Below are 12,930 nucleotides of genomic sequence, written 5' to 3'. Positions count from 1 at the left end.
CCTCGTTTCTCTGGGACCCCCCGACATCTTGTCACCTTCCTGGCGCTGACGAGTTCTGTGATTGGTCTGTAGAGAAGCTGTGGACGGCCCCCGAGCTGCTGCGCATGGGACGACCTCCACCTCAGGGAACGCAGAAGGGCGATGTCTACAGTTTTGCAATCATACTGCAGGAGATTGCGCTGAGAAACGGGGCGTTTTGCATCCAGGGCATGGACCTCAGCCCTAAAGGTAACGTCATGTGACCCACTGTGTCGGGGGTCCAGGGGTCGGATCAGAGGTCAGGTAAAGGTCATGGGGGCCTCATATTAGGGCTTGGAAGAAAGCTACAAAGGGTGGAAATGGACCTGAATATGACCTGCAGAGCCGTGTATGATGTGCCGAGCCCTGTATGACGTGCAGAGCTTTATGAGGTGCAGAGCCGTGTATGACGTGCAGAGTTGTATAACATGCAGAGCTGTATGACGTGCAGAGCTGTATGACGTGCAGAGCCGTATGACGTGCAGAGCCGTATGACGTGCAGAGCAGTATGATGTGTTGAGCCCTGTATGACGTGCAGAGCATTATGACGTGCAGAGCTGTATGATGTGCAGAGCCCTGTATGACGTGCAGAGCCGTATGACGTGCAGAGCTGTATGATGTGCAGAGCCCTGTATGACCTGCAGAGCTGTATGATGTGCAGAGCCGTGTATGACGTGCAGAGCCGTATGACGTGCAGAGCTGTATGATGTGCAGAGCCCTGTATGACGTGCAGAGCCGTATGACATGCATAACCGTGTATGACGTGCAGAGCTGTATGATGTGTTGAGCCCTGTATGATGTGCAGAGCTGTATGACGTGCAGAGCCCTGTATGACGTGCAGAGCCGTATGACGTGCAGAGCCCTGTATGACGTGCAGAGCTGTATGATGTGCAGAGCCCTGTATGACGTGCAGAGCCCTGTATGATGTGCAGAGCCGTATGACGTGCAGAGCCCTGTATGACGTGCAGAGCCGTATGACGTGCAGAGCCCTGTATGACTTGCGGAGCCGTATGACGTGCATACCCGTGTATGACGTGCACTCTGCTTCCTTTCAGAAATTGTTCAGAAGGTGAGGAATGGGCAGCGGCCATACTTTCGGCCCTCAGTAGACAGTAGCTGCCACAGTCAGGAGCTGGGGACCCTGATGGAGAGGTGTTGGGCAGAGGACCCCCTGGAGAGACCCGACTTTAACCAGATAAAGATATATATCTGCAAATTCAACAAGTGAGCTGGTGCTGGGTGTGGACCACGTGGGTCTGTGCTCGCCGTGGCCATGACGCCTTCCTGCTTCCATGTGTTACAGGGAGGGCACCACCAGTATCCTGGACAATTTACTATCTCGCATGGAGCAATATGCAAACAACCTAGAGAAGCTGGTGGAGGAGAGGACACAGGCGTACCTGGAGGAGAAGCGCAAAGCCGAAAACCTGCTCTATCAGATCCTGCCGCAGTGAGTCACAGGGTGCTAGAGCAAGAGGTAGAACCAACAATGCTCCATGCCACCTCATGTGACCAACAATGCACCATGCCACCTCATGTGACCAACAATGCACCATGCCACCTCATGTGACCAACAATGCACCATGCCACCTCATGTGACCAACAATGCACCATGCCACCTCATGTGACCAACAATGCATCGTACCACCTCATGTGACCAACAATGCTCCATGCCACCTCATGTGACCAACAATGCTCCATGCCACCTCATGTGACCAACAATGCACCATGCCACCTCATGTGACCAACAATGCACCATGCCACCTCATGTGACCAACAATGCACCATGCCACCTCATGTGACCAACAATGCTCCATGCCACCTCATGTGACCAACAATGCATCGTACCACCTCATGTGACCAACAATGCTCCATGCCACCTCATGTGACCAACAATGCTCCATGCCACCTCATGTGACCAACAATGCACCATGCCACCTCATGTGACCAACAATGCTCCATGCCACCTCATGTGACCAACAATGCTCCATGCCACCTCATGTGACCAACAATGCTCCATGCCACCTCATGTGACCAACAATGCACCATGCCACCTCATGTGACCAACAATGCACCATGCCACCTCATGTGACCAACAATGCACCATACCACCTTATATGACCAACAATGCACCATGGCACCTCATGCAACCAACAATGCACCATGCCACCTCATGTGACCAACAATGCACCATGGCACCTCATGCAACCAACAATGCACCATGCCACCCCATGTGACCAGCAATTCACCATGCAACCTCGTGACCAACAATGCACCATGCCACCTCATGTGACCAACAATGCACCATGGCACCTCATGCAACCAACAATGCACCATGCCACCTCATGTGACCAACAATGCACTATGCAAACTCATGTGACCAACAATGCCACCTCATGTGACCAACAATGCACCATGCCACCTCATGTGACCAAAAATGCTCCATGCCACCTCATGTGACCAACAATGCTCCTTGCCACCTCATGTGACCAAAAATACACCATGCCACCTCATGTGACCAACAATGCACCATGCCACCTCAGGTGACCAACAATGCACCAAGCCACCAATAGTGCACCATGCCATTTCTTTTGACCAACAATGCTCCATGCCACCTCGTGACCAACAATGCTCCACATCACCCCATGTGACCAGCAATGCTCCACGCCAGCCCATGTGACAAGCAATGCTCCACGCCACTTCATGTGATCAACAATGTTCCATACCACCCCATGTGACCACCAATGCTCATCACCCCATGTGACCAGCAATGCTCCACATCACCCCATGTGACAAGCAATGCTCCATGCCACCTCATGTGACCAGCAATGCCCCACGCCACCCCATGTGACCAGCAATGCTCCTCGCCACCCCATGTGACCAGCAATGCTCCACGCCACCCCATGTGTCCAGCAATTCTCCATACCACCCCATGTAACCAGCAATGCTCCATGCCACCCCATGCCATAATCTATTACGGCCCTGACACAATAATGTGAATGCTCCTTTTCTTGGCTTTCCAGCTTGCTCCTCTTCATTGCTGGCACACGTGGTGGGCCGGATCCTGTGTCAGCAGGTGACATGACTCATCCATGAGCCATTGTTCTCTCTTCTGTGCAGTTCAGTGGCTGAGCAGCTGAAGAGAGGGGAGACTGTCCAAGCCGAAGCCTTTGACAGTGTCACCATCTATTTCAGTGACATTGTGGGGTTCACATCAATGTCTGCCGAGAGCACGCCCATGCAGGTACTATACATAAGGGAGTGTCCAGCCTTTCTTTATGTCAATGGTGCTCATGAGCTGCTTCTGTCCCCTCAGGTGGTCACCTTACTGAATGACCTGTACACCTGCTTTGATGCTATTATAGACAACTTTGATGTATATAAGGTAAGAAACTGAAATCCCGAGGCACGAGAACTGCAGGTGTGTGGAGACCACACCTTTAAGGATGGGAACTTAAAGGCACTCTGTCACCTGAATTTTCAGCCATAGAGGCGGGGTTTTCGGGTGTTTGATTCACCCTTTCCTTACCCGCTGGCTGCAATATTGGATTGAAGTTCATTCTCTGTCCTCCATAGTATAGTACACGCCTGCGCAAGGCAATCTTGCCTTGCGCAGGCGTGTACTATGGAGGACAGAGAATGAACTTCAATCCAATATTGCAGCCAGCGGGTAAGGAAAGGGTGAATCAAACACCCGAAAACCCCGCCTCTATGGCTGAAAATTGTTCCCTCCAAATTCAGGTGACAGAGTCCCTTTAAAGCCCCCATACCCATTAGACAAATGTTATCCAAACATGCGGAGATCACCAGGTTCGGCTGATGGTCTACTGTGTGAGGGTGCCGGCCAACTAATAGATGGTGGAGATGTTGACCAGGCAAGTCTGATTCCGGACTGCCAATTGTAATGTTCTCTCTTAGATTGGCTAATGGGTCAGCCAGTGGCTTGGTCATGGAGAACACATAAACATGCAGCTGAGCGAACGCTCCTGTGTATGGGAGAGGTGACTGAGATGACTGTCAGCTGAGCAAGAACTCCTATGTATGGGATAGACGACTGAGATGGCTGTCTGCTGAGCGAGCGCTCCTGTGTATGGGAGAGGTGACTTAGTTGGATGTCAGGCGAGAGCTCTGTGCATGGGAGAGTCAGCTGAGAAGACTGACAGCCAAGCGAGCGCTCATTGTATGGGAGAGACAGCTGAGATGACTATAAGCCAAGTGAGCGCTCTGTGCCTGGGAGAATCAGCTAAGATGCTTGTCAACTGAGCGAGCTCTCCCATGTATTAGATAGATGACTGAGACGGTTGTCAGCCAAGCGAGCACTCTGTTCATGGGAGAGTCGGCTGAGATGAGTGTCAGCCAAGAAAGCGCTTTGTGCATGGGAGAGACAGCTGAGTTGACTGTCAGCCAAGCATACGCTATCTGGATGGGAGAGATAGCGGAGATGACTGTTAGCCAAGCGAGCGCTCTGTGCATGGGAGAGTCAGCTGAGAAGACTGTCAGCCAAGCGAGCCCTCTGCCTGGGGAGAGTCAGCTGAGATGACTGTCAGCCAAGAAAATGCTCTGTGCATGGAAGAGACAGCTGAGATGACTGTCAGCCAAGCATACGCTATCTGGATGGGAGAGACAGCGGAGATGACTGTCATCCAAGCGAGCGCTCTGTGCCTGAGAGAGTGAGCTGAGATGACTGTCAGCCAAGCAAGTGCTCTGTGCCTGGGAGAGTCAGCCGAGATGACTGTCAACCAAGAAAGCGTTCTGCATGGGAGAGACAGCAGAGATGACTGTCAGCCAAGTGAGCGCTCTGTGCATGGGAGAGTCAGCTGAGATGGTTGTTGACTGAGCGAGCTCTCCCTTGTATGGGATAGATGACTGAGGTGGATGTCAGCCAAGCAAGTGCTCTGTGCATTGGAGAGTCAGCTGAGAAGACTGTCAGCCAAGCAAACGCTATCTGGATGGGAGAGACAGCGGACATGACTGTCAGCCAAGCGAGCACTCTGTGCATGGGAGAGTCAGCTGAGATGACTGTCAGCCAAGAAAGCACTCTATGCATGGGAGAGACTGCTGAGATAACTGTCAGCTGACTCTCCCAGGCACAGAGCGCTCGCTTGGCTGACAGTCATCTCAGCTGACTCTCCCATGCACAGAGCGCTTGCTTGGCTGACAGTCATCTCAGCTGACTCTCCCATGCACAGAGCGCTCGCTTGGCTGACAGTCATCTCAGCTGACTCTCCCATGCACAGAGCACTCGCTTGGCTGACAGACCTCTCAGCTGACTCTCCCATGCACAGAGCGCTTGCTTGACTTATAGTCATCTCAGCTGCCCATCCCATGCACAGAGCGCTCGCTTGGCTGACAGTCATCTCAGCTGACTCTCCCATGCACAGAGCACTCACTTGGCTGACAGTTATCTCAGCTGACTCTCCCATGCACAGAGCACTCGCTTGGCTGACAGACCTCTCAGCTGACTCTCCCATGCACAGAGCGCTTGCTTGACTTATAGTCATCTCAGCTGCCCCTCCCATGCACAGAGCGCTCGCTTGGCTGACAGTCATCTCAGCTGACTCTCCCATGCACAGAGCACTCACTTGGCTGACAGTTATCTCAGCTGACTCTCCCATGCACAGAGCACTCGCTTGGCTGACAGACATCTCAGCTGACTCTCCCATGCACAGAGCGCTGGCTTGACTTATAGTCATCTCAGCTGCCCCTCCCATGCACAGAGCACTTTCTTGGCTGACATCCATCTCAGTCATCTCTCCCATACAAGGGAGAGCTCTCAGTCAACAACCATCTCAGCTGACTCTCCCAGGCACAGAGCGCTCGCTTGGCTGACATCCATCTCAGTCATCTCTCCCATGCACAGAGCGCTCGCTTGGCTGACAGTCATCTCAGCTGACTCTCCCATGCACAGAGCACTCACTTGGCTGACAGTTATCTCAGCTGACTCTCCCATGCACAGAGCACTCGCTTGGCTGACAGACCTCTCAGCTGACTCTCCCATGCACAGAGCGCTTGCTTGACTTATAGTCATCTCAGCTGCCCCTCCCATGCACAGAGCGCTCGCTTGGCTGACAGTCATCTCAGCTGACTCTCCCATGCACAGAGCACTCACTTGGCTGACAGTTATCTCAGCTGACTCTCCCATGCACAGAGCACTCGCTTGGCTGACAGACATCTCAGCTGACTCTCCCATGCACAGAGCGCTGGCTTGACTTATAGTCATCTCAGCTGCCCCTCCCATGCACAGAGCACTTTCTTGGCTGACATCCATCTCAGTCATCTCTCCCATACAAGGGAGAGCTCTCAGTCAACAACCATCTCAGCTGACTCTCCCAGGCACAGAGCGCTCGCTTGGCTGACATCCATCTCAGTCATCTCTCCCATGCACAGAGCGTTTTCTTGGCTGACAGTCATCTCAGCTGACTCTCCCAGGCACAGAGCGCTCGCTTGGCTGAGATGACTGTCAGCCAAGAAAACGCTCTGTGCATGGGAGAGACAACTGAGATGACTTTCAGCCAAGCGAGCGCTCTGTGCATGGGAGATTCAGCTGAGATGGTTGTTGACTGAGAGCTCTCCCTTGTATGGGAGAGATGACTGAGATGGATGTCAGCCAAGAAAGTGCTCTGTGCATGGGAGGGGCAGCTGAGATGACTATAAGTCAAGCCAGCGCTCTGTGCATGGGAGAGTCAGCTGAGATGTCTGTCAGCCAAGCGAGTGCTCTGTGCATGGGAGAGTCAGCTGAGATGACTGTCAGCCAAGCGAGCGCTCTGTGCATGGGAGGGGCAGCTGAGATGACTATAAGTCAAGCCAGCGCTCTGTGCATGGGAGAGTCAGCTGAGATGTCTGTCAGCCAAGCAAGCGCTCTGTGCATGGGAGGGGCAGCTGAGATGTCTGTCAGCCAAGCGAGTACTCTGTGCATGGGAGAGTCAGCTGAGATGACTGTCAGCCAAGCAAGCGCTCTGTGCATGGGAGGGGCAGCTGAGATGTCTGTCAGCCAAGCGAGTGCTCTGTGCATGGGAGAGTCAGCTGAGATGACTGTCAGCCAAGCGAGCGCTCTGTGCATGGGAGGGGCAGCTGAGATGTCTGTCAGCCAAGCCAGCGCTCTGTGCATGGGAGAGTCAGCTGAGATGTCTGTCAGCCAAGCAAGCGCTCTGTGCATGGGAGGGGCAGCTGAGATGTCTGTCAGCCAAGCGAGTGCTCTGTGCATGGGAGAGTCAGCTGAGATGACTGTCAGCCAAGCGAGCGCTCTGTGCATGGGAGAGTCAGCTGAGATGACTGTCAGCCAAGCGAGCGCTCTGTGCATGGGAGAGCCAGCTGAGATGGTTGTCGACTGAGTGAGCCCTCCCTTCTATGGTAGAGATCACCGAGATAGCTGTCATCCAAGCGAGTGCTATGCAGATGGGAAAGTTGGCCAGTGTAAGGGAGAGATGACGGAGATGGATGTCTAGCTAGGCGAGAGCTCTCTCTATGGACAAGTCGGCTGCCAGCCAAGCTGCGCTGGCAGCCGGCTAGAGCATCGTTCTGCCATCAGCCATCTAATGTGTATGGTGGTCAATATCCCCATAATATTTCAATCTCAGGACCCCTCCAAACTCCTGACGGCAGTGAAGATAGCGACTCCCTCCCATAACCTAGCCCTGGTTCTGTGTTCTCCATGCCCTCGTTTGGCCGGGGTGCTCCAGTCACTGAACTGTTAATATTGGTACATTTCCCTATTTGGCCCCTGTTCACTATGCCTAGACTTTCATGCCGACTTATATAGGGGCTATCTTCACAGGTGGAGACCATCGGTGATGCATACATGGTGGTTTCAGGGTTACCAGTGCGGAACGGGAAGCTGCATGCAAGAGAAATTGCACGTATGTCATTGGCGCTCCTGGACACTGTTAAAACATTCAAGATCCGGCACAGACCGAATACACAGCTCCATCTGCGCATAGGAATCCATACAGGTAAAACTGGTGGCATCACTCTCCAATCCCCACAGTGCTTTGTCATCTGGTCTCCAGAAGATCCCCATTTGCGAATGCCCATGATGTGCCGGAATAATAACGGCACTTTGTGCAGATCTGATGGACCTCACATATAGGAGCCTGATGGAGTCACCGCTGCTATCTGTGTACATCACCAAGTCTATAGTTGACCCTTGCAGTCGGTGAGTGGTAGCAGCTCCGATCACTATACCGTATGCAGTCACTGCAGGGTTAAATAAAAGCAATTCTCATGAGGGAGCCTCTTTCCTCAAAATTTCCTGTTTCGTAAAGCCTCACTGACATTGTATACAGCACCCATGAAAAAAACCTGTGTAGATTCCAGGGACAAGACCACCAGCTCCACGAATTCCCTCTATTGTCTGTGGACCATTCCCTGCATCCACCATTTGGCTCCTGGTTCTCCAGTTGTGTGTGGTCAGAGTGATTGATGACCAGGAGTCTTTGGAGGTGGCCGAGTTCAGCCCATATGAATTTTACAGATCAGACTTCTCATCATTTGTAAATTCTCAGTGTTTTCAACCAATCTAGAAGTCAGTTCACTTCTGCGTTTCTCTAGACTGTAAATGTAGAGGTGCACATCTGGTCATTTTCTTCCTAGCTCGCTGGGCACCCGGACAGGTCAGCCTGTTCTTCTAGAGCTGACATTTCTCTGCATGTCTTGTGGAGCTGCAGGCTGAAGGTGCAGTGGGTGTCCCCAGTGAGGATGCATTCTCCTCTTCCATGCTTCTAATACTTCAGGCCGTTGCTGTCCAACTGCTGTAAAACTAGAAAAGCCAGCATACCATGGCTGCCAATAGCTGGTGACGGCTGCCTGTGCAGGCCGACCCGAGACTGACGGTGTGTGACTCGAACCTGCTCAGACCACAGAGGACTATACAGGAGGTTAGAAGAGGTGACATATGACTGCGGATAGTGGGCCACAGACAGGGTAGGGTGTAACTAAGAGTCTGGCCACAGTAGGAGACGCACCAGCCCAGATACATTATGGCATTCATTTTCACACTGCCTTCCTTACAGATACAACTGCATGTCCAGAGAAGGATCATGAGATGTTTGTCCAAGAATGGGCAAACATCACAAAGCTCCACGGATGAGTATTCGTGTGCTAAATGCTCTGTGCCATCTGTCCATAACTTTGTCAGCCAGATGGACTTCAGCTGTGATGGGGTTAATCACTTTTTTCTACTAAACAGAGGCACAAGCTGAACAAATCTATTCCTAAAAAGGAGCGAAGTTCTAGGGCAGAGTCCTCGGAAATATGTGAAGATCCATCAGAGAGCGGGGAAGCAATGAAGGCAGCGTGTGTGTCTCCGATCCTGCATGGAGGTGTAGAGCAGATAGAGGAACCCTCCCCAGAGGAGGGTTACGCCAGAATACTGACTTGTTCTAAAATCAAGTTATTAACCCTCCAAACTCTTGTTCTTCCGCCTAGAAGAGGTCCATTATGGAGATGCGATTTTGCTATGCATTGGTTATATAGTGCTATCATATACCACAGTGCTGTACAGACATTATTATTGCTGTCCCCATTGGGCCTCACAGTCTACATTTCCTATCAGTATTTGTAGTGCGGGAGGAAACCGGAAACACACAAGACTTGTCCATTATGGTGGAGTCCAAGCTCTCCAGGTGGCTCAGATCTCTGTTCTCAATGACCCAGCCTAAGGCCGCCGTCACACTAGCAGTATGTGGTCAGTATTTTACATCAGTATTTGTAGCCAAAACCAGGAGTGGAACAATCAGAGGAAAAGTATAATAGAAACATATGCTCCACTTCTGTATTTATCACCCACTCCTGGCTACAAATACTGATGTAAAATCCTGACCAAATACTGCTAGTGTGACGTCAGCCTAACACTCGGCCAATCTCACATATCTTAATGCCGGCATCTCTAGGATATTCATCATGTATAGTCTATGTATGCGACAAGCGGCCTGTGACCATTTACATGTACATCCCTGTCTGCTCAGGTCCAGTTTGCGCGGGTGTGGTTGGACTAAAGATGCCTCGATACTGTCTGTTTGGTGACACGGTGAACACGGCGTCCCGGATGGAATCTAATGGGGAAGGTGAGCATGAGCCGAGATGCAGCCAAGAGATCTATGGCCTTCACAGGATGATCTAGGCAGAGCTCCAGCAGAACAGGCGAGGTCGGGAGCCTCCACGCAGTCCTTGTAGAGTGATAGTGGAGAGGTTCTACAACCTACCAATGATGGCGGAGGATGAAGACAGTGGTGCTCACCACCACACTTCTGGGTTATGTCACCGTTGTCATATTTCTTCATGTTTTCTTATTTCCTCAGCACTTAAGATCCATATTTCTTCAGCCACTAAAGAAGTCTTAGATGAGTTTAGCTGCTTTCAACTGGAACTTCGGGGAGATATTGAAATGAAGGTAAAATAAAAGAAAATACAGATTAAGAAGCTCACAGCAATAAAATGTCCAGGAAAATTATAGGATAAACTGTAACATGACCTCCCGCCCCTTTCCTCTCAGAGCATGAGTCTCACACAGACACTGAGGAAGACACTGTAACATGACCTCCTGCTCCATCCCTCTCACAGCATGAGTCTCAGACACTGAGGAAGACACTGTAATATGACCTCCCGCTCCATCCCTCTCAGAACATTAGTATCACACAGACACTGAGGGAGAGAGAATGTAACATGACCTGATGCTCCATCCCTGTCACAGCATGAGTCTCATGAGTCTCACACAGACACTGAGTAACAGCTACTGTAGAATGACTTCCTGCTCCTTCCCTTTCACAGCTTGGGTCTCACACAGACACTGATGGAGAGACTGTAGTATGACCTACTGCTCCTTCCCTCTCACAGCATGGGGCTCACACAGACACTGATCAAGAGACTGTAGCATGACCTCCTGCTCCTTCCCTTTTACAGCATAAGTCTCACACAGGCATTGAGGGCGAGACTGTAACATGACCCTTCCTCCTTTCCTTTCACAGCATGAGTCTCACACAGACAATGAGGGGGAGACTGAAGAATGACCTGCTGCTCCATCTCTGTCACAGCATGAGTGTCACACAGACACTGAGGAACAGTGACTGTAACATGACCTACCGCTCTTTCCCCATCACAGGATGAGTCTCACACAGACACTGAGGAAGAGAGTCTCATGCTGTGAGAGGGAAGGAGAGAGGGTCATGTTACAGTCTCTCTTCCTCAGTGTCTGTGTGAGACTCATGCTGTGAGAGGGAAGGAGCAGAAGGTCATGTCACAATCTCTTCCTCAGTGTCAGTCTCATGCTGTGAGAGGGAAGGAGAGAGGGTCATGATACAGTCTAACACTGACACTGAGATTGTGACATGACCTTCTGCTCCTTCCCTCTCACAGCATGAATATCACACTGACACTGAGGAAGAGAGACTGTAACATGACCTTCACTCTTTCCCTTTCACAGCATGAGTCTCGCAGACACTGAGTAACAGCGACTTTTATATGACTCTCCTTCCCTTTCACAGCATAAGTCTCACACAGACACTGAGAAACAGAGACTGTAACATGACCTCCCGTTCTTTCCCCATCACAGCATGAGTCTCACACAGACACTGAGGGAGAGACTGTAACATGACCTCATGCTCCTTCCCTCTCACAGCATGAGTCTCACACATACACTGAGGGAGAGAGGTTGTAACATGACCTCCTGCTCCTTCCCTCTCACAGCATGAGTCTCACACATACACTGAGGGAGAGAGGTTGTAACATGACCTCCCTTTCCTTCCCTCTCACAGCATGAGTCTCACACATACACTGAGGGAGAGAGTAGAATCACCAGCCCAGTTTCTGACTATCATTTCCCATCTGTGCACTGTGAGCAGCTGGATGTTGTAATGAGATTATCCCCCATGAAGACCCACAGGTCCACTGGATGTCCAGTTTCTCAATCTTCATGTTTCACTTCATCATACGTTCTTTTCTCTTGTGTATTACAGGGCAAGGGGAAAATGAAGACCTTCTGGTTACTTGGAGAAATTACAGACGCCGATGTTATTTGAGACTCTTGCTCCGAATGTGGCCAGCTGGGTTTCGAGCTGCTCATTAGACTAATCTGGGTACTAGGTAATCACTGACCTACCCACAGCCCGCTCTTCCCAGAACACGTTGTTTATGGCGTCCTCTATGCTTGGATGAGCAGACGCCTAACCTATTATTCTCATCTCTGGGAATGAGTCATTATGCACCAGCTAATTAGCCAAGAGACGACCTCTGCATTGGTCAAATGGCTGCAACACAATACAGTTAATAGCCAAACCAGGGCCTGCAAGGGGACATCATTGCAGGAGGCAATGCAGGGTCCAGAATGGCAGTAGACATCACTCATACCTGCAACCTACTGAAAACCACCAAGGAGATCCCAAACATGTTCAGAAATGGACAAGTGTCGAGGTTTTGTCCTTGCTCTTCACCCTGAGTGTTGGTTCTGAAGATCTCTTCAACAGATCACACTGCAACCAAATCTTCTATTTGAACCACGGTTTTCATTCTTTGCTCAGGTTCCTATACTCCATACCTATACTTCATCTTTATACTGGATCTGGAGTCAAACAGGACAGCACTGGTTACACGGAGATCGGTAAGAGGAGGCGCTTAGTAAAGCGGATCTACAGCAGAATTGCCAATCTGGAGATTCCACACAATGACGACGAAAGGAACAGGAAATAGAAGAAAGGGTAGTCAGCGACCAGACTATGACAACGGCATTGTCCAGCACCAGGCTTTGCGCCTGAAACACTCTCCCCTTAGCCAAAAGCTGTTAATACCCCAATGTAATCCAGGAGAACTGAGCATCAGGACTTCAGCTGACGGAGACGTCTGTGGAGGCTTGGAATAAGATGTGTAGTATGTAGCTGTACTGAGTCCATGGCACATTCAGCCTTCAATAAAGACGAGTAGATC

General features: G+C 51.0%; 1 protein-coding gene across 2 annotated transcripts in view; it reads left to right on the top strand.

Moving 5' to 3' along the window:
* Positions 1–12,930, top strand: part of NPR2 (natriuretic peptide receptor 2) — a 227,265-nt gene extending 214,335 nt beyond the window's left edge. For both annotated transcript variants that reach the window (XM_077281261.1, XM_077281262.1), the window contains 9 exons: positions 73–228; positions 1,074–1,242; positions 1,322–1,468; positions 3,139–3,262; positions 3,335–3,403; positions 7,793–7,967; positions 9,981–10,079; positions 10,314–10,405; positions 11,967–12,930. In XM_077281261.1, the coding sequence (XP_077137376.1) occupies positions 73–228; positions 1,074–1,242; positions 1,322–1,468; positions 3,139–3,262; positions 3,335–3,403; positions 7,793–7,967; positions 9,981–10,079; positions 10,314–10,405; positions 11,967–12,029 (1,094 nt within the window). In that variant the 3' untranslated portion in view covers positions 12,030–12,930. The remainder of the gene's footprint in view (positions 1–72; positions 229–1,073; positions 1,243–1,321; positions 1,469–3,138; positions 3,263–3,334; positions 3,404–7,792; positions 7,968–9,980; positions 10,080–10,313; positions 10,406–11,966) is intronic.

This window comes from Ranitomeya variabilis, chromosome 1 (assembly GCF_051348905.1).
Source record: "Ranitomeya variabilis isolate aRanVar5 chromosome 1, aRanVar5.hap1, whole genome shotgun sequence".
In the NCBI taxonomy this organism is placed as follows: Eukaryota; Metazoa; Chordata; class Amphibia; order Anura; family Dendrobatidae; genus Ranitomeya; species Ranitomeya variabilis.
Note: the sequence above shows the minus strand (reverse complement) of the source record. Positions and strands in the feature narration are given on the sequence as shown.